Here is a 21,818-nt window from a genome sequence, read left to right as displayed (position 1 = left end):
AAAACCCAGAGCAAACAAAATATACTGTTATTGTTTTTGTTGTTTCCACTGCCTTTATGAGAATATTCCTTGGTCGTGGAAAATGTCGTGTTGATAATAGGATGGGTTGGTATTTAGTGCCTGGAAGCGTTACCAAGGTGACATGGGCTCAGTTACAGGTTTCTGCCAGAGCCGTGCTGAGGCACTGAGTAAGCAGGAACATTGAAACGACTGAGGAGGCAAGAGCACTACAACTGTGTAGTCCTTCCAGAAGAAATGGCTAGACTTCCCAGGCAGTGGAAGGCAATGCCTTCTCTGTAGGCACATTAACATTGCCAAGAGCCTCCTCAGTGCTCTTAATTCAATATTCAGGCTTCCTCAGTAGTAGAGTTTGGTAGCATTTGCTTCTTTTTGCTGCAGATTGGGTATTAAAGACTTCTGTAGAAACTTTAAAAGAGAAAGCATGCTTTCTTGTGTATAAAGCATATAAAAATGTTTTTCTTGCACCCTCTACCAAAGTTAAGATACAGCATATTATGAAGCTTCTCTGAAGCTCAGAGTGCCTCTCACAAGATGGGCATTTCAAGACCTTTTTTTAACTCTTAAACACACTCCCTAGAGGATGCCCAGGTATGTGCAAGCACAAAAGTAGTAGTACTTTAAGAGAGTTAACATGAGTAAACATGAAACCATGGTAATGTAAAGATATATTAGGTGCATCTGAATGGCTTTTTTCCCTTTTTTCTTATCCTATATCCTATAGGTTTTGTTACAGACTTTTTTTACACTCAGGTGCCACCACAGCTGTTTTCAGAAGAGATACTATTAGTGTGTGTTGTTTGTAGCTTTCAAAGGCTACTAAAACTACGATGTAGTTACTGACATTTATACAGCTGGCTCTCATTTCAAGGAGTACTCAGGCTACATGGCCATTTATTATTTTGAGAGTGTATAGTTGTGTCCACTTGTAGGCATTGTTCTGTTTCATCAGTGTACAGAGTAAATAATTACTGGGAAGAGGAGAGGTTGCCAAGGTGGTTTACCTTTGGGTACATAATGTTTTGCCTCATGCCTGATAGCAGCAAGAATGGGTTAATTGGTAAAATCAGCTTCCCAAATCACAGCAGGGAGGTTATCCAGCTCTCTGAAACCACCCATCACTTGAGCTTGCCCTCCTGCCAGCAAGGTCAGTAGAAGCTGTGGAAAACAATCAAGTGAGAACAGAGTTCCTCTTGTGAGGAAGAGATGAGAGGCTGAGGGAGCTGGATCTGTTTAGCCTGGAGAAGACTGAGAGGGCATCTTGTTAAAGTATATAAGTGTCTGAAGAGGATGGAGTCAGGCTCTTCTCGGTAGTGCCAAGCAATAGGACAAGAGGCAATGGGAAGAAACTGATGCTCAGAAAGTTCCACCTGAATATGAGGAAGAATATCTTTACTGTGAGTATGACTTGAGCACTGTAACAGGCTGCCCAGAGAGATTGTGCAGTCTCCCTCACTGGAGATCTTCAAAAGCTGTCTGGACACAATCCTGTACAATGTGTTCTAGGATGACCCTGGTAGAGCAGGGAGGTCAGACTAGATGTCTCCAGTGGTCTCTCCCAGCCTCAGCCATTCTGGGATTCTGTGAGTTTAGGGAACTGCAGTCTTCTTGGCTATATTTTGAGCAGTCACACAGTTTGCCCTTGTGTTTTTTTCTCCCTCCAATAATTTATGAACATACTGAGCAGTATCTACCAACTTCAGCTGAAAGCAGAGTTTTCAACTAGAGTTTTCTACTCATTTTCAAAAATCAGTAGCTGATTATTGATGTATCATCATCACATAGTCATGCCCAAACAGTAGGTGTGTACAGCTTAGTTGTCTGAGGGACCCAAGGGCCAGGGAGGGTGTGTAGCTCAGAGTCTTGTCCAGCAGGGAGCGAGGGGACAAATGCTGGAATATGAGATCCTAGATGAAAAGAAGGAGGCGGTGCAAAGGAAAGAAATTGAGGTTATGACACTGAAACAAAGAACATAAGTCTAGGTCATATCTGTACTACTTTTTTCTTACTACAATCATTCAGCTGTTTTGTCATCAGTTTTAACTACAGTGTAGCTTTGTGCTAAATTGCAGCATCAGAATTCAGTAGTAAACGCGTAAGACAACCTGAGGATCACATTCTGTGCCCTACTTCCTTTTCTGCACATACATGTTGCACAGGACTGCATTCTTCTTGGCATCACACTACTTTCAGTGTTTGCAAGACATTACAGGAGAAAAGCTTCTGTGCTGAGCAGCAGACAGGACTGTCTCTGTGCTCAACACCTGGAAGGGTCTCTTCCGTCTCAGCAACAGCCTGATTTGTTCCTTTTCAACTCTTATGGACCTGGTGTATATAAATGGTTTGTATTCCTTCTTCCTCTTTCTATGTTCTCCAGCATGATGAGTGTCTTCTCTGATTTGCAGAGACTTATATGTGTCTGTGTTTATCAAAACACTCCTGGAGTGCCTGAGAATGTTCCTGGGCACTGGGACGCTGTCATCCGACCTGTTAATAGGCTCTTAGTTTCTTCCCTGGTGTGCAGTCAGCCCATACCAGCCTGCCAGATGGAAATCCTCCAAAGAACTCTCAGACATTGTTGGAGACTAGAAACTTCCAAAGACACAGACTTTTCCACAGGATTCCATTTGTCTGCAGCTGTCCCGTTTTGAAGGCTCATAGACATTACTAGCACAGGTCACACACTGTTCCAAATGCACAGTTGGTTTGTTAGACTGGATTTATGTCAGAACTTTAATGAGCTTGGAGATGTGTGCCAAGTCTCATATATTCTACGTAAGACTGTTTCAGGAAGAGGAAGGCATCAAACCTTTGAAAAAAATCCACTCTGTTCTAGCTCTATTCCCTAAATTTTTTACAAACTACTGTAACTAGTGTACAAGCCAGTACTTTCCCACCCCTAAAAACCTGGGCAAACTGGTGTAACTCCAGTAATTCTCAGTGCTGCAGAGTGAACTGGTGGGTTTTTTCTCTTTGCAGTTCGAACATGTCCCAGACTTCGGTCTCCTGAAAACGGACACATCAATTGTTCAACAGCTGATATCTCTTACAAGACAGTATGTTTTGTGACCTGCAATGAAGGCTATGAAATTGAAGGAAACAGCAAACTCACCTGCCAGGGAACCTCACAGTGGGATTCAAAGGAGCCAAAGTGTGTGGGTAGGTATCTGATCTGACTCTTTCTGTTTGTGTCAAGTGCAGCCTTTTCTGATGTGCTGTCATGGGTGAGAAATTCTCCATCTTTTGATAACTGGTGAGGCTGGGATAGGAAGGAGAATTTGTTTATGGATGCTTTATACAGGTCTTTGAAGTTGGGGAAGGACAAAGGAATTTGTAAATGGAGAAAGTGGACAGATTATCATTTAAATCCAGCATGGACTGGTGATAACTGAAAGGTTGTTGTTGTTGTATTTGGTTAGTGTAAAGGCACTGTCACATACTGTGTTGCAGGAAACACATGAATTGTAGGTTTATACTGTGGATTAAATGTGAACAAACGGGGGTTTGAGTTACCACCTTAAAGCTGAAGTTGATCTCCAAGCAAGGACTGATTTATGTTAGCCAGGCACTGTGAATGCAGAGTAAAGGTGGGGCGGTGGTCACTTCTGCTGAACTCCCAGCAGGAAATAAGAGTTTAGGCAAGTTAGGAACTAAGCACCTGTAAGTCAGGATTCAGAGGTCACACCAGTTGTGCTGGGGTAGGTAAGCACATATTGCTGTTCCAGAAATAAAGGACCATAGGCAGAAGTACACATTTAGACTAGGGACAGGTATTAAATTAGCTTAGAAAAGTAAGATGATGAAATACAGTTGAAACACCTTCAAGGGTAGACCAAAAAAAAAAAAAAAGGCACAGGCTGAAAGTCCAGTAATTCAGAAGGTGATCTGGTGCTGACTAGTCAGGGTGTAGTAGGTGTAGGATATGTCACCTACATCCAGTAAATGTGATGCTGGGAGGGTGACTTTGCTTGAATTGTGCCTAATTTTTTACTGTTTTTTTCAGTTTTAAAAATGTGGACTTTGCATGAGGCAAGAATAAATTTCTAACTGTAGGTACATTCTTTAAAGTGATGAAAATAATCCACAAGAATTAATTTATCAAGACAGTTTTTTAAGAGATCCTAATCTTTCTTCTGTTAAAGTCAGTAGAAAAACTTCAATTAACTTCAAAAGGAAGGGACCCTGAAATCCTGTTGGAATATTATAATTGGAAGATTAACTGTATTCATCAGTTGAATTCATCCTTCCTAGCTTAGCATTTTGATTAATAAAATCCATCTCTACTTTGTATCAGAAGATTTCTTCATACCACACAATATTGCTTCCATTCCTGGATTACACATGGAAATATCTTTTTTTTGCTGAGTCTAAAAGTCTAGTATAAAAGTTACTTTTGATTGTCACAGAGGGAAGAGTGTTAGCTGGAAAGCATCTCTGCTGCTTCTTCTTGTGACTGGTGTTTAGGACAAGCTTGCTGAGATTCTGGTTCAATAGCAATGTGTGGAGTTCTATTCAGGGAAGGATGCAAATCAGGAGGCTAATATTGTGTCCTCCTCAAAAATTACCCTATATACTCATTTTCTGAACGATCACCATTATCATGGAGGTTTGTCTGTTTATATTTAGTCTGAACAGGTCCTAACTATTATTTATCATCTGCTACATGAAAGGTACCAGAAATCCTGCTGTATTTAGGCCTTTGTAATTGATAATTTATTAATTTGAGATCCTTCTGTTAGAAAAATGAAATGGAATTGCCTTCAGTCTGTTATCTTGAACCAAATTTCTTGGACTTCAGGGTATTCTTCTAGCTCATTTTCTGAATGCCTTTCAGTTTGACTGCTCCTCTCTGCAAAGTTTGCCATATTTGCAAGTTATTCACTGAGACTGTACCACAGCCATCTGTAGCCATAATTGACACTGTACCATAACATTGCCTGGATTGTTTACAGTCACTTCTGTGAAGTCTGTTCTCATGCATCTTTTTCCAAGAGACTAGAAGCTAGTTCAGCAAGTATGGATATTACATATGTTTTAAATTTTTGTCTTTGTCATTAAAGTTACTGTTAGCAATGAGCTACTGTTGAGTAGGCTACATATATTATAGGTGACTGACAAACAAAATATCTGCTGAAAAGGGAAGCTTTGTCATTTGTCCAATCTGGAGAAAAAAAATCCGCAGTCATGTTCTTGTGTTTCCTTCCCATTGGCAGAAATTGAATATCCATCATGTTAAAATCAGTGAATTTTGCAAGATGATGTTCTGTTTGCTTTGTTCAAGGTTTAGTGAAGAAAAGTAAAAATACAGATGGCATCCAGGGTGTTGATGCCACCTAGCGTTGAAAGAATTACTGCCCCACACTTCTAATTGAAGCTGGTCAATTTTTTCCCTGAAACAGTGCCTGCAAAGCAATTGAAGGAAAGAGGCATGATTTACTTTGTAATCTTCTTATTTGTCACAATATTGAAGTTCCTTTTGATGTTAAGACTTATAATACAGTGTTTTGTTTCATCACAGGTGGTTGCAGGTGAAAACAGATTTCTGTCTCTCCTTAGAAGTACTTTTCTCTTTATTAATTTCCTGTCAATATGACTAATATCATGGATATCACTCTACTTCTCATTAATTCCAGACTTCTGGCTCAGCTTGATCAAATTTTGAAATTGAGCCCAGATAGAAAAGCTAAACACTATTACAGTTGTTTTCCTGTTAAAAACCTGCCCTACTTAAAAGAGATTCCCTTGGGCTAGATATACTAAAGTTTATCCTGAATGTTTATCAATCGTTTCAGGATTGTGCTGTACTAGGATTTTGCTAGTGTACCTGGAAGTGTCTCAAGCAAGAGATAGGGCTGTTATTTCTTCCCAAACAGCTGCAGTTTCCTCTGGTTTTCATGCTTACACCTTTCACAGAGTTTCTTGTACTAGTTCCCTGGGTAGTATACATTTTAATACTTCTAGCTTTCAAATACTGCTTTTCTAATTTGTGATCTTTTTGCCATTTGTCAATTACCTTCCTGTGGTAAGCAACCAAAAGATAGGGTTTGTTGGGTATTTTTGTTTTTCTGATGAAGTTGTTCCACCTTGCAGAGCCGACAGTATCTGCCTGAACTGGACAAATATGTTGTCATTTGTGACCTTTGCATCCTATTGAAAAGAAGCGCAGTTATTAATTGCTTGGACTTTAAACACAATTTCAGTATTGAGGGTTTAAATTTCAGGAATTACATAGAATTCTTCCAATCTTTAAATTTTGTTTCATGCAGAAGAACCAGTTTTCAGTTACTTGCTACATATTTTGGGAAAGGAGAGAAGAGAGAGGGAGGGGAGGGGATAGAATGGGAGAACAGAGGAGGGAAGGGGAGGGGAGGTGTTTTGAATGTGAATCACTTCTCTGTCATTAAACCATTGGTAAGAGATGAGCAGAGCTTCCCTTCTGTATAGCTGGGTTGGGTTGTTTTTTGTGTGCCCTTGGTCTGCTGTCTTCACTGATGAGCTATAAAGAGTTACAAGTCTTGTCATTGACTCTGAATAATGGAGAATTCTTCTTTTCTGTTTGTCTGCTATCTATTGTAAGAAACACTGCTGAAAGACTATGAACTGCATTCATTTTGCCCTCTTTGTTAATGCCTCCATGTTTGAAGTAAAAATGATGTCACACAGTATGAATAAAGAATTAAACCTCAAGAATGAAACTTCCATTTTAAACCTTTAAGGAACCATCAGCCTTCCTGATTATAGAGAGGACCTGTAGAGAGTTCACGGCAGGGTATCTTTCTTCCTCATTCTTATTTCAAGATAGAATGCAGAAGCTGTAGAAGGTGCAGATACATTCTCTCAGTCTTGCTATGATCTGGTTTTCATAGAAGGCAAGGGAATGCAGGGAAAAAGGAAAAAAAAACAAACCCAGAGGGTAAGATGTAGTGGATCTAAATGAAAAATACCATGTTTCTCTTCCAGTGAAGAACATGAGCAAGAAAACAGAGGAACTAATATCCTGGGTGCTGTTTACTTCAGTCAACGCTGGAGTACAAAGTTTTGTCAGGTCTTACTGTTTTGATGCACTCATACACGTACAGACTTAAAAAGACTGTGTATTTTGTCTTCCCACTAAGTTTCCGTATGACTTTATTTGCAGATTTTTTTGATTGTGTAGTTTGTGTGAGTTACAAGTCATCTCCTACTGTTCTCTTGCAGAAAAACGTTGTCCCATCCTCCAGAAACCAGCAGATGTGACAGTTCTCCCTCTCAGATGTGGGCTGGAGCCTGCTGTTTCTGGGACTGTGTGCCGGCTGAGCTGTCCCCAAGGATTCATCTTGTCTGGAGCTAGAGAAGAACTAAGGTGCATTTCATTTGGGAGATGGAGTGCAAACATCCAGGAGGCTCTGTGTAAAGGTAGAGACCAGCACAAAATCATGTCTGTGTACACGTGTGCAGAACTGAAAGGAAGCACACAGCAGATAACTGAGTGAGGACAGGTTTGAACTGGGGAAAGTGTGATTTAAACAGTGTATAACAAGTGTTGCCTGTACCTCTATAACTTGGTTGTCAGATTTAATTGTAGTTTTTAATAAAAATGTGGAGTTCAGAGGTCACTTAAGTGTCACCTTATAGTGCTCATCATCAGCTGCCTTTTCTGGGATCCATCTCATGATGGGTTGGGAAGCTGCCTGATAAAAGGCCTGATCTGCAGGGAAGTTTCGAATTTCAAAGTAGAAGTAAAAGCTCTTAGCTTAAAAATAGTCAAAGTGGAACCCACGCTTCTAGTAAAATAACAGTGATAATAATATTACTACTGGTTTAGCACAAGTTTATGTAAACCCTCTAGTCAGAGCAAAACTGTGAATGCCTTGTAAACCCTGGCTGATAGACAGGCTATAGAGGAATGTTCATTTCAGTTGTCTTTGATCTGACTATGTCTGTTGACATGCCCCAAGCCACGGTGCACAAGAGTTAAGGCCAAAATTGTCTAACACAAGCGTATTGGCTGACACAAGTGTATTGGTTGAGCAGGGAGTATAAAGATAGGTTGAAGATGGTTACATGCATTTTGGAATGGTTCTACCATGTTTACCCACCTCTTTTAGAAATGTTAGGCTGTTTATTCCCTTTCACACATGCACAACTGGATTGGAAGGATTCTGGTTTTGGATTATAGCAGAATAAAACCAAAAGTGCAGTTTGTCAGGGAATATGCTATTCACCTCTTCCTGAAATGTTGTTCTCCTAGAATTATTATTTTCTCCCCCAGCTGAGGCCCTCGACAGCCACTGGGTGAAAGAACAGTACAGAAAACAGTTATAGCAGTCATCATGCCAGGTCACTACAGAAACTGAGGGGTTTTTTCCCTGTAAAGGCCAGGAAGATTTTATCCCCCTCTTTAAACGTACTATTTTCCACTCTGTGATGTACCACATTGTTTTTCTGAATCTTTTGTGTAAACCTGTGCCAAACCACAGCTTTTAATATTTGATGGGATCCTAGCATAAGATGACAAGCTGAAGTGTTCAGATAAAGGTAAAGCAGCATGGCTTGGGTTCAAGTTTTTACATATTACCAATGAATAAAGCCAATGAATGAAGTAGGAGGCACTGAGAAACTATGAAGGTTATTCTTTTTTAGTAAAAATGAACAGTTGCATTTCAATTGCTTTCATTCTTGTTATTATCTTTCTCTGTTTTGCTGCCAACATAGTTGGCCAGTTCAAAGTAGCCATTTTCTTTATGATTTATTTATTATTAGTCTTTTTACAGAATTTCACTTTTAGATGGAATTTGCCCCAGCCTGGAGGCTGTGGTCAAGGGAGTGTGAACCATAACTGGTAGTTACTTATAAGAGTGCATTTGTAATAAAACTTTCATCTGAATCAGTTCAGAGGAAGACAAAATCACTTGTATTTATTGCTTTGCATTCTTAACTGTGGAATTTAATTGCCTGAGTTATGTCTTTACTGGAATTATTTAGTAATAAAAGTGTAAGTGATATCAGTTCTGAGTTGTTTTAAAGCCTGTTGGGCATAGATGAGTTCAGAGCCAAATGTGTCCTTGTCTCATGAGTCTAGAAACCATTTATCAAGCAGCACTACAGCAATGAAATAACCTGACCACAAATGTTTTGGGAGGCCCTGTGCCAGGAAACTGAAGAAGTACTTCAAATTTGTCAGAGAAACTTGAGGCTTAGATGTTGGTGGTGATGTTACACGTACTGTATCACCACTCCTTCAAAACCATCCAGCATTGTCACCTGTCACCAGAAGACTCCATTTGTCCTACATAATGCCGTATAACAGGAGTTTACTAAGGAGCATTTCCAGCAGCTGCTGCCCAAATTCTTGCCATTGGTTCTTTCGAGTCAGTTCCACACCATGCTTCAGAGAATTCGAGTCACTGCTGTCTTGTTCATAGTATGTATATCATGTCACGAATACTTAAGAGTTTTTTTGAGTCACTGATTATCTGAAGTATTTTTGTCTGTATGTGTCATGTGTGTGGATAGTGAAAGGATAGAGAAGGAAGGGATGAATAATAAAAGAAACAAATTAATTCTTATTTATTCCTTGTTTTTTGATTCTGTGTAGAAGTAAGTCTCATTGTGCTCAGTGAAGTAAAAAAATACAGCAAAAATAAGTCCTTTCCCCAGGAAAATTTACTATTGAGATATGAGCCAATAGGCAAGAATTAAGAAGGAGCAGAGATAGGAAGTTTTCAAAAATATGTACATTTATATTCCAGGCAGTATGAAAAACAATGGTTTTAACAAGTTTCAGTCTAACCATTACAGACATTTATTTTACTTCTGTGATCCCGCATATAAAACTATTTTGTCTTTTTCTGGGTCAGATATTGAAGCGCCTCGGATCCGCTGTCCAGACAATATTGAGACTGTGACTCTGGAACATCATAACTCTGCTAATATCAGCTGGCAGGTACCAACAGCTGAGGATAACTCTGGAGATGAGGCAAGTTAAAATCTATATCTGTTTGACTGGAGGCAGTCTTTCTGATTTCAATTAATTTTATGATTCACTAGAATTTCTTTGTTCTGATAAATAGGAGTAGAAAAAAAACCTGCTAGAAAGTTTGTATCTTAAAAATTTAGCATTTTCTGTCTTGATTAGAATTATGAGGTACAGGACACTGCATGGAATTTCAGTGCATAAAACCTCATATGGTTAATTTATGTGGTCAAAAGAAAGAATGTGCCCTTGTTTACAAGATGGAGACATCTGCTTTAAAAATGAGCACTTAGAATGTCAAGAAGTTTAATAAACTCTTCTCAGAAGGAAGCAAACCAGTTCATTAATCTAAAAGGTTAACAAGTACACAGTGTGATAAGTAAAAACTCATTTCAGCTTTCTGAGTGAGAAAGAGAAACCTCATTTTCCTGTGCAACTTCAGAAGTGGGCCTTTGGCTACTATGGGTATCAGAGATCTGGAAATGGAGTTACAAGGAAAACTTGCTCCAGAGCTCCAGAGCTTCATAAAGAGTAGCATTTCCTACAGGCTCATACATGATCCATTTACAGCTTTATCAGTAGTCAGCAGAGGGACAATGAGTCTGTGTGTGCCTTTAATTTACTGCAAACACAGGAGTTTTTTGCACTAAGAAGTTGAGCTATCCCAGTAAAAGATATTTAAGTTTTTCTGTAGCGTAGTCATGGTCAGGTACTGTAGCTCTGCTGGCACAGAGTCATTCTTTGAACTGTAGAAGTCAAGTGCCTTAGCTCTTAGTTGTAAGAAGCTTGTCAAAATCGTGGCTGTCAGGTAAACTAACTGCTGTTTTACACATGAAACCATTTCTTTTAAAGACAAATTCTTTAAGACAGTTCTAAGCCATATGAAAAAGCCACAGACAGTATCTAAGTGTCATTTACTCCAAATGTAAGGTTCCTTTGCTGTGCCAGAACATATTGAAGCATCTGTGGGCTAATGACTCCTACACGTATTTAGGTCAAAACTGGATATGTAAGTACTTATAGCCCACAATTGTCTCCTCCACTAATTTCCCAGGTCTGCTGCCCTTGCAGCTGGAGAACTGAACTGCAGACAGGTTCTGAGCTGATGTAGTTTGTGTTCAGTGCAATTAGGCACACGAAGTTTTTTAATGCACACTGCTGTAAACTGCAGCAGGTCAGGGTCCAAATCCTGACTGAGTAAATCCCTGTTGCTATACAGAAGGCAGACTTAAGACAGGGCATAGAGCACTCTGTTGCAAAGTCCGTCCTCATTACTTTGAGAGGCTATTTGTATTAAGAATGAGTAGGCTTAACATTGAAGGATACTATTCTGTCCATTTTTTGAAACATGAATATCATGATTAGTAACCAGCTTTGGTTTCTAAATAACAACTGTTTTCCTGTAACAGGTCTCAGTTCGTGTTACCCCAGCTTTCATACCACCATTTCTTCTCCCAATTGGCAAAGCTGACATTACTTACACAGCAACTGATAAGTCGGGCAATGAGGCAAGCTGTACGTTCAGTGTCAAGGTTATTGGTAAGTGCTGTTAAAAGTCACTGGGGAAGTCTGCCTGTCATGTTTGAAACCTTCTGATTGGTGCAGAAAGAGACTGGGAGTCACTGTGGCCCTTATATGTGCAGTCATAAGCCCACGAGTGTTATCATCTCCACAAATCCTTTGCTGATCTTTGGTCACTGTTCACATAGTGTGCAGTCATTGCTCACAATGTTTGGTTTCAGTTGTGTATCATTCTGCCATTCATTCTGAATGTTAAGATTTCTCCTCACACTGGTATATTAAATGCTTTATTGTGTTGCCACTTACTGCCTTCATCATATATCTGTATTTAATTCTTTAAATACTCCAACAGGATTTCCAAGGTTTGCACACGTTGCTGATGCAAATAATTGCTAAAGTGTTTCTATCAGACAGTTGTGTTATTCAGCAGTCCTGTAGGTAGTCCAAGATTTGCTCTGTAGAAAGCAAACACTGCAGAAACCATGAGTTCAGTAGAAGAATTAGTCTTGTCCATTCACTCAGCATCTTCCAATTGCAGAAGCTTCCAGGTGTGCATTTTATCTTCTGATGTGAGCTTAAAACTGCTGCTTACCTAACTTCTTCTGATGATAGATGCCATTTGAGTTTGGCAGTAGTTCTGTAAGCTAATGCCATACCATCCTTTCAAATTCTTCAGATGTAGAACCTCCTGTAGTTGACAGATGCAGATCTCCACCACCCATGCAAGCAGCAGAGAATGCTTACCCAGCGACATGGGAAGAACCAGAATTTTCAGACAATTCAGGTGAGATAGTGCACCCCAAAACAAGCATGCAACAGTAGAAGGCTAGAGAACCTGTTCACTTGTTTGAGATTTTTTTATGTTTCTTCTATTTATTTGTTTTCAAGAACACTTAATTTTGAAGATGTACTGCCATTTGCTTTTCCGTTCGTCAAGATTGGGTGTCAGTAACCCTTTTTTACTTACTGATGTTTTAGATTGTCTCTTGACTCTTCTAGGTGGTCCGTTGACTGTCACTAGGAGTCATGCACCTGGAGATCTCTTTCCCAAAGGAGAAACAACAGTTCAGTACACAGCCGTGGATCCTTCTGGAAATAACAGGACGTGTGAGATCCACATTGTCATCAAAGGTTTGTTGTCTTCATCTCCTGCTCAAGACCATATGTCATTGATCTAATTGAACATCATAAAGGATGCAGGAATGCTTCACTTTTTCATTTAGTCTCCACTTTTTCATTTAGTTATTTCCATTTTATATTGGAGTCACTTGAAGGCAGTCAGGATATTTGTTAGTATCAACAAATAAATTGTCTAAGACTGAAACAGCACAATAGTGAATTTGGCCCTATAAATTCAAATTTGAATGTAAAAGCATTAAAATTACAATTCATTAAACAGTAAAACTTATAGAAATGGATTTTTTTTTTTTATATGACAGATACCATGTGAGCTGTATTAATACATAATTACACCAGTCTTGTTTCAAATCTGTAATTAAAAAGGAAAACTTTCTGCCAATTTTTCTTTAGTCACCTACAAGTATTGTTGCAGATAATAAAGCACTCTTTAGATTTTAGAATCTGTCTGTACCTATAGATATACTGCTGCATTTTGTGTACTGCACAGACATCTTTTCCTCACAGTTCACTTTCTTCTTTAAAGTCCAAACAATAATTTGGCAGATAAAGTATTAAGGATGAAAATTCTACTTTCTAGTTTTTATGTCTCAGCTGGATATCTGTATAAAAAGATCAGTTAGTGAAGAGAGAATTTAAAATCGTGCAGGCTGGCATTTTGGTTATAGATTTTAGAAACCATAAGTTGCAAATTGATGTGCTAGTCTCTGATTTGCTCTAAATCTTAGAAAGAACAAGCCAGTGCTTAGAATTGGCATTATTTCAGGTTCTATACCACCTTAGACTTTTTGTGGTTCAGTATTTGTCACATAATGTTTTCAGATGTTCACAACCTCCTTCACAGTAGGGAATATAAGCAAAAAATTGAATAGCTGGAGTTTTACGGTCAGTTCCCCCTAAGATTATTTTGACAAGTTCATGTGTTGTTGCAATGGTGCAGGATGGATAATGTTTAGTTTCAGAATTCAAGATGTAATTTAGTTTACTAGAATTCATTGTATGTAATTCATGTTAAAATTTAGATTAATGTTTTATATTATTTTAGTAAATAGTTTCTCATGTGTATCACAACTTTTTTTACCATCTTTGTGTTTCTGGATTTCAAATTCCAGTGGCAGAATTTGAGAATTATTTAGCAGTAGCCTGATCCTGACTTCGTGGAAGTAACAAATAATACTTCAGCAGAGGCAAGATCAGGTTAATACTAGGTACTTTTGGAAACCCTGTCAGTGCCGTTTTCCTGCAGGATCACTTATCTCACCACATTCATCAATATATAAATCTTTGTATTGTTTACAGGTTCTCCCTGTGAAATATCCTTTGAGCCTGTGAATGGGGATTTTATATGCACATCAGATGAAGCAGGAGTTAATTGCACATTGCACTGCGCAGAGGGTTACAGCTTTTCAGAAGGATCGAGTGAAAACTACTATTGTGCATATGAAGATGGTCTCTGGAAGCCACCCTACTCTCCAGAGTGGCCAAGCTGCTCTTGTAAGTCTTACTGTTACTAAAATAAATCTGCAACTCACCAAACACTATGTTTAATGATAAAGTAAATAAAAATGTCTTAGAAATTTTGACTTCTATTTCGTTATAACAAATGTCTGTCCACTGCCTCTGAATTGTTACAAATATTATGAAATAATACTTGGAAGTCTGTAAATGTATTATTTCAGAAGCTTTCTGAAACACAAGTATAGCAGTGAATTTGAATCCTAGGAATCACAAAACCGCAAAGATGCAAAGCAGACAGGTTAATTGAAACAGTTTTTTTACAAACACTAACAGGGTCTTTTCAGTAAGAATTACCACAGTATTTGCAACTTATTGATGCAAATATATAGTGTGCACTCTATTTACATATCTAATTACCACCAGATCAGAAGAGTGCATGTGTTTTCTTTGAGCTGGACACATGCAAAATTTCGGCTGTGGAATTTTCCACCTTTGGTGACGTTTTTAAGATGAATGTATTAGAATTACATTTGAAGCCAGTCTTGGTACCATGTTGCATCCATTTCCATCAAAGTTGATTTCTTGGTTTCAGCAAAAAAAGAGCAGTGTTTCAGCTATGAACAAGCAAGAGTTATGTTTCAGAGCTATTTATTAATTCAGAATTCGTAACCTGGACACTTAGGAACTTAACTCTGATTGAATTCTGGCTGATAGTTTTCCATATTTAGCCTAGCAGCATTAGTAATAAGAGTTTTAATATTTATTGCTTCTCTCTCAGTAAAAAGTAAGTATGAAATTTGTTGACAGCTTACAGGTTTCTTCCCTTAAGAAAATGCTGAAGTACATAAATGACCTTTCTTTTAATGTCTTCTAGCTTTTCCAGTAAATTTGATGCCTGCCAAAGGGTTGTATTAACTGCATTGGCTGAGATATGAGTGATCCACTTAGGCTGCTGATTTAAAGACAGTGCTTCTTACCTTATTGTATTCCAGTTTCAGCCTGAATTATCTTGATTTTAGCTATAAAGCTCTTGCACTGATCAGTAAAAATTTATTTCTCCAAAATTTTTCAGTAAATCGTTTTGCAAACCATGGGTTCAAATCCTTTGAGATGCTCTACAAAGCAACACGATGTGATGACAACAATCTTCTAAACAGATTTACTGACGCATTCCAGAGTGCACTTGGTAAAATGGTAGGTTAGTAAATACTCCTTCCCTTTATATACTTCTTAAAAAAATATACATAATTGTTATTTTTTCCAGTTAACTGATTTTGTACAAGGAAAGTAACTCATAAATGAGATCTGTGCTTTTTCAGAAGATGACAAGTCATCTTTAAAAATTAAGATGATTCACTGGCATTTTAGTGTAATTCAGATTAGTCTTCAATGTGGAATTATATGGGACAGCATACATGTCCAAGTAGCTTAGGAATCTGCAGGTAGATTTTCAGTAGGCTTCCAAATGGAACCTGTGCCATTTTGAAAACCCCAGTCAATTGTCCCCTAACCTCAGTGTTGTTTTTGAAAGTTGGATGTGATAGTAAAATAAATGCATTTTATATAGCATATGTATGATACGTATCCATATAATATGAATGAACATACATATACAAATGGGTAATTCCACATTTGGTGTGTATGTCCAGGCACTTAAATCCAGTAGTAGTGATTTGCTCGGGTTTCTTGAGGTTACGAGTTCTCAGTCTTGTCATTCAGAGCTGCATGGCCCTGAATTTGAAGAGGTACCATGTTACTTCTCTACCATGTCTCTTGCTTTCCACTTCAATATCACAATCTGCCTTCCTAAACCACAAATCTGTCCTCAGCTGAAAAGCAGAAACAGCAGAACTTTTAGTTGTGGTCTCAGGAGTGGGTGTCCAGGCCAAGTGTGACAGCATTGTTCCAGTAGAGAACACTGGCTTTTTGCAGAACATGGCTCATAAGCAAATAAAAGCTTTTCTCGTAACTAAAAAACATTGTTAGCACATACAGCTAATTGGCAAATTCCTTCAACTTTGGAATATATGCCAGTAGCCCTTGTCAAATGGCTGGAAGCTTACATAACGCGTCAGACAATGTCTGATGCTTGGACCTAAATGTCTGTTAATCTCTTGCTTTGCTTCAGGTTTATTCTCTTCCAGTAGAGAAATCTTGACTGGTTTTATTTCTGTTTCTTTCCCCTAAGAGCCCAATACAACCAGGTTCCAGTGTTTAGACAGTTACTATTGGGAAGCAGAAAATAAAAAGGAAAAAATACCTAGTGAGCTTCCAAGCAATTACATAAAAATGCAACGGTCTGAGAAAACATTCAAAAAGGCTGTTTTGAATATGCTTATTCCTATTCCCAAGAATTTGAAACTCTAGCAGAGATCTGAAAGGGGGGAAGGAATGGGCAGGAGCCATCTTTCCAATGAAAGTTGATATGGAAAAAACAGAACAATTTCAAAACATGGCCTAGGGCAAACTCGCTTCAAACCTTTCTGGAAAAAGCAAGAAATATATACTTTATCAAAAATTATGCAGTCATCTGTTCATGTCTAATCTCCACTGCTTTTATGGAGGGAAGAAATAAATGATACCACAAAGGTTTCTACTGAGTTTTCTGTTTTGTGATTTCTGTCCTCCTGAGATTATTTTCTCTGTCCTCTGAGGTTTTTTGGTGCATGGGTCCTTTTCCATGGATAAGGAGAGGTCCTTTCCATGGATAAGAAATAAGGTTTGAAAGCTAGAAAAAAGTGCCAGCATTGTTGTCAATATGACAGAATTATAAGTAACATAGTTGGAAAAACCACAGATGCTTTTAAATACGTGAGCTCACCTGTCATCTTTTGTAGGGAGAAACAAGCCTGAATTTATTTCTGTATTTTGGGATTTCACATGCAAGAGTGGTTAACTGAATTGACATCTTCTCTTAAAAATAAAAGATCTTCTATAACAAAAAGTTTGCACACCTGCAAGTTACCCTCTTATTTCCCAGTTTTATCAATAGAACTTGATTCTTTCAGCTGACCTTGCCAAGGTTGTAGGAGACATGAAAGGGGAAATCTGGTGTCAGTGGCAGAAGCAGTGCTTTACATTGTAACTAAGTTTTTTTAAGTTAGTGGAGAGGGCTATGTGGTTTTATGTTTTTTAATGTTATTCTTCTTTATCTTGGAAGGTCCCATCATTCTGTAATGACGTTGATGATATTGACTGCAGATTGGAAGATCAGACACAGAAACATTGCTTGGAATATAATTACGATTATGAAAATGGGTTTGCCATTGGTAATTATGGATTCCATAGATTTTTAGCCATCCAGTTTTAATACAGCATAATTCCTGCAAAAATGTCTTCTACGAGATACTTTTTTGAAATAACTGTGGCACTCGTAATGTAATAAGCAATTACATCATAGGTTTTATAAAAATATCATGTAACTGATGTCTGGTATTGATGCTGCTTGCTATACAGTGTAGAGGTTTGTTGAGGTGCCTCATGGTGGGGAGGGGAGAAAAGGGCACACACACAAAGTCTTAGAAACCTGCTTGGTTAGCCTGCAAGAAAGAAACTTTTTAAAAATGTGCAGTTTCAAACCAAAAGACTGAAAAGGTAGGATAAATTGTTTTGGAGATTGTTATGAAAATGAGGAGCGTCTATGATGCTGGTTTGAATCTGCACAGAACCCTCACTGTGTAAAGTTATACAAGCTTAAGTTTGCCCAGTAACTGTGAAATTACATCCTGTGTGCAAGGGCAGGTTTTGCACCATGACTGCAGCTATATCAGAGTGAAAACAGTGACAGTCCTTGTGTCTTGTGGCAGTGATTGTTTTATGACAAGTAAGTTGTCATTTTCAGTCCATTTTCAAACAGGTTAGTGTCCATGTTGTACTGCTGTTGTTCTTGGCCTTTCTGAGTTCCATGGGGGTGCTCAGAGCAGAAAAGCTGAAAATGGGTAACTTTTATTACCTGTCTGAGCAGAAGGCATTTTGTCAGGTCCACATCACAATGTGTACTCTGTCACAGGACTGTGTTTCTTTTACAGGTTTATAGTGGAGTTAGTTGGTAGTTTCCTGCTTGTGCTCACCTTTTAGACGTGCTTCACTCAGTCTGAGAGCACATTTTTTTGTGTTCAGACGTGGGGCAGGGCTGGATGCTCAGTGTGCACTTGTCATCAGGGTAAGGACGAATGCTGATGACAGCTGGAACTAACTTGTAAGGGCATTTGGAAGAAACAGTGTTAAGGACATGGAATGTGGGGTCCTGTTCTCTTCCGGTTCATTTCAACCTCTTACCAGAGTAACCTTGTTGCTGTTTTTCAGGAATTTCTCATGATTTGCACTGGGGAGGCAGGACAGGAGAACTCCCCTCAGGTCATAAGAGGCAGCAGTTTAGAAAATTAGTTGTGGAATACTCATACAGTATTACCCTCAAAGTTGTGGGGTCAACTTGTCCTAGTTTACACTGTAAATTAAGCCAAATTTAGTTCACTGCTAAGAGGTAATTGGCAGATTTTTTTTCCTATGTTTATATTTTTTAAAAATAAGCTAGATCAATGAAATAGACCATACCTCTCTACAATTAGTCAATATGAAGAAGTAGATTATACACAGAAACAATTGTTTGTTTCTGATTTAAAGCATGTTGCAGGTGAAGGATATTATACAGGGGCTGAATTTGGCTCTCTGCATAACAGAAAATGCCTGTCTGGAGGTAATGAGCACATAAGGTGATGCCTTTTTTGAGAGGCCAGACAATGTTACAACTGTTCAGAAGTTGTGAGAAGATGCAAAGGAGACATGACATAGGCTGTGCTGTGTGTAATTAAGCAGGAAGAGGAAGAAAGAGCAGTATGGAATTGTTTAAGATGTTGCTGGCAGGTGAGGGTGAATGCAAGACAGAAGAAGAGAGAATTGCAATATGTAACTTTTGTAACTATTTTTCTAAAGCTTTGGCTAACTGCACAAGACTGAAGATCTCTACCATATCAGTTAGGAATGAGATTGGTTTTTCCTTTTCATTAGTCAGAATGAGGGTACAATAGGCACTTGTGAGGAGACAAAGTCAACAGTCATCATCTGAAGTTTCAAACAGTCCCCATTCTCTTGGGGTTGTATTTTAGAAATCAGTAGAGGTATTTATTTTCCACATGATGTTGTTTCTCTTTTTGTTCTTTCTTAATGTCCCACAGGACCTGCTGGCTGGGGGACAGCAAACCACCTGGATTATTCGTATGGTGATTTTGTTGATGCAGCACAAGAAGAAGACTTATCCAAGCATCTCTCTGCCTCTGTAAAAGCAGCACCTGCTCGCATCAAAAGGCATAAGCTGAATGTTCCACTAACTGACCAAAAAATCAAGTTAATATTTAATATCACAGGTGAGAGAAGCGAAAATATTGTCCTCCACTTCCTTTTTAAAAATAGCGTTTCAATACATTCAGTAAAACTTCTTCAGTTCACAAAAGCCTGGTGAAGATGCAGATGACAGTTTTCTGGACACAGTCGTAGCCCCATTTCATCACAGACTTTCTACTTGAAGGAAAGATCACAGCCTCATATTCATGGAGGGCTTTGTGCTTTCCACTTTCCACTGACAAGCTTGAGTCAGTGGAATATATATATTGAGTCAGTCAATATATTCCAGAGTACGGTGGGAATGCTGACTGTAAAATCTGTGTGTTTTCATGTTTGCTGTTTATATTCCAGCTAGCGTGCCACTGCCTGATGAAAGGAATGATACATTGGAACTGGAAAACCAGAGACGGCTCCTTAAAACTCTGGAAACAATCACGAACAGGCTGAATAGAACTCTCCATAAGGAACCCATGTATTCTTTTCAGTTTGCATCTGAACTCATTGTAGCTGACACCAACTCACTGGAGACGGAGAAGGCCTTTCTTTTCTGCAGGCCAGGTTCTGTGCTGAGAGGGAGAATGTGTGGTAAGCCAGATGACTTGTTTCTTACATGTATTTGGAATCTTTTTGCAAAGCAAGGTTTTAGAGGATGTTTGCAGAGGGTTATGATTTGACACAGTCCAGAGATTGTGTCTCTCATAACAATAAACTGCAAAAATGCTTTGCACAGTTTGACTTCCAGAGAATGTTTATGTTCCTAACTAAGGCCTGTGGAAAAAAGGATGCTTTTGTAACCAGGATTCCGCTCCCATGGGGAAATCAGGCATATCCATGCTTGGTCACACACAGAAAACAGTGCTTGGTATGCAGTCTTTCAACCCTGTTAGTCTTGTGAGTGATGCGTAGCTAAGATAGGGAATTGGATTCCATTTCCTGTGCATAGTTAAATTTTTGCAGTGTTCCAGAGAGATACCCCATCTGCTGAGGAACAGAGTCACATTTCATATAAACACAGTTTGACTAAATGGGAACTTCCAGGGGCAAGATTTTTCACTCTGAAGGGAACTTATGTTTCCAACATTACAGTCAACTGCCCTTTGGGTACCTATTACTCCCTGGAGCATCTTACCTGTGAAAGCTGCTGGACTGGATCCTACCAAGATGAGGAAGGGCAGCTGGAATGCAAAAGTTGTCCATCTGGTAGCTATACTGAGTATCTACACTCTAGGAGCATCTCTGAATGCAAAGGTGAGAACTTTTGTCTTATTCAGACAGCCACTTCTGAATGCTTGGTGACATCCTTTTGTTTCCCATGGTGGAAGTACAGGGGTACTTCATACTGGTGTGAAATGAGGAGCATTCCTAATTGTACTTTGGTGCACATGTATAGAGAAAAATCCAAGTTTTCACCACTGCTGTAGCTTGCAGGATGCCTGGGTAGATGTTTTAAGAAGAGTTGGCCTTTGAAGATTTGCTTCATTTCTGTCTTTCATTTCTGAGAATGCGAACCCATTTTTCAGGGACTAATAAACTTAAAATAATATCATTTTTGTCATTGCCAGCCCCACTCCACTACAGTGCTGAGGCATTGAACAGCTCAAAACCATTATCTCTTCATGGCTTGTTCTGAAAAAGAAGTTGGTAGTTTTATTTCCTTTTTGTTGTCTTATCATTAATTTTTTTGATTGAAATGAGTTGCAGTAGATTATCTGTGAAGCTGATTGGAGGAGAATTCACTGGTTAATAGTTCACAAATGCACTATCAGTAGCTTACCACAATTGTCTTTTTTTTTACTCTTTGTACCCATGAAGTCCTTCAGAGTAGAGTAAACTCCAGAAATAAAAGTCCTTGTGACATGTAGTGTGATTTCAGCATTATTTTCAGAGATCAGGAACCATGTTTTCTGTTGGAGATTGCTTAATATTTCCAAATTCTTCTGCCTTACAGCTCAGTGCAAGCAGGGAACGTATTCATCTAATGGTCTTGAGACCTGTGAAACATGTCCACTTGGAACATATCAGCCGGCATTTGGATCCAGGAATTGTATCTCTTGCCCAGAAAATACATCAACAGTAAAAAGAGGCGCAGTAGATGTCTCAGCTTGTGGAGGTTTGTAACAAAAGGAGCAATGAGATTTTTTTTAAACTAAATACTAAAAATTTCCAAGTTGTTGTTTGAACATCAGCTAATGTAATTCAATACATCTGCCTGAGATTGAATTCCTCTTGTGGTTGAGTGTGGACCAAGCAACATTTCCCAGCAAAATGATAGGTCATTTCCTGATACCCTGATAATTTCAGTTCCCTCCTCCTGATTTCCAAAGTGGACTCTTATCTGAAGATAAATAAAGTGAGATACATGATGGGTACCTAAATGAAAATAAAACCT

At 38.7% G+C, this 21,818-nt stretch overlaps 1 protein-coding gene across 1 annotated transcript in view; it reads left to right on the top strand.

Moving 5' to 3' along the window:
* SVEP1 (sushi, von Willebrand factor type A, EGF and pentraxin domain containing 1) overlaps positions 1-21,818 on the top strand; it is a 122,821-nt gene that overhangs the window by 44,865 nt on the left and 56,138 nt on the right. Inside the window, exons 6-18 of the mRNA XM_032676112.1 lie at positions 2,998-3,177; positions 7,216-7,413; positions 9,858-9,976; positions 11,383-11,512; positions 12,171-12,278; positions 12,494-12,625; positions 13,931-14,125; positions 15,162-15,283; positions 17,250-17,358; positions 19,264-19,452; positions 19,781-20,014; positions 20,516-20,677; positions 21,378-21,539. Of these exons, the coding sequence (XP_032532003.1) occupies positions 2,998-3,177; positions 7,216-7,413; positions 9,858-9,976; positions 11,383-11,512; positions 12,171-12,278; positions 12,494-12,625; positions 13,931-14,125; positions 15,162-15,283; positions 17,250-17,358; positions 19,264-19,452; positions 19,781-20,014; positions 20,516-20,677; positions 21,378-21,539 (2,040 nt within the window). The remainder of the gene's footprint in view (positions 1-2,997; positions 3,178-7,215; positions 7,414-9,857; positions 9,977-11,382; positions 11,513-12,170; positions 12,279-12,493; positions 12,626-13,930; positions 14,126-15,161; positions 15,284-17,249; positions 17,359-19,263; positions 19,453-19,780; positions 20,015-20,515; positions 20,678-21,377; positions 21,540-21,818) is intronic.

Source organism: Chiroxiphia lanceolata, chromosome Z (assembly GCF_009829145.1).
Source record: "Chiroxiphia lanceolata isolate bChiLan1 chromosome Z, bChiLan1.pri, whole genome shotgun sequence".
NCBI lineage: Eukaryota > Metazoa > Chordata > Aves > Passeriformes > Pipridae > Chiroxiphia > Chiroxiphia lanceolata.
The sequence above is the reverse complement of the archived record's forward strand: the minus strand, read 5'-3'. Positions and strand labels throughout refer to the sequence as shown.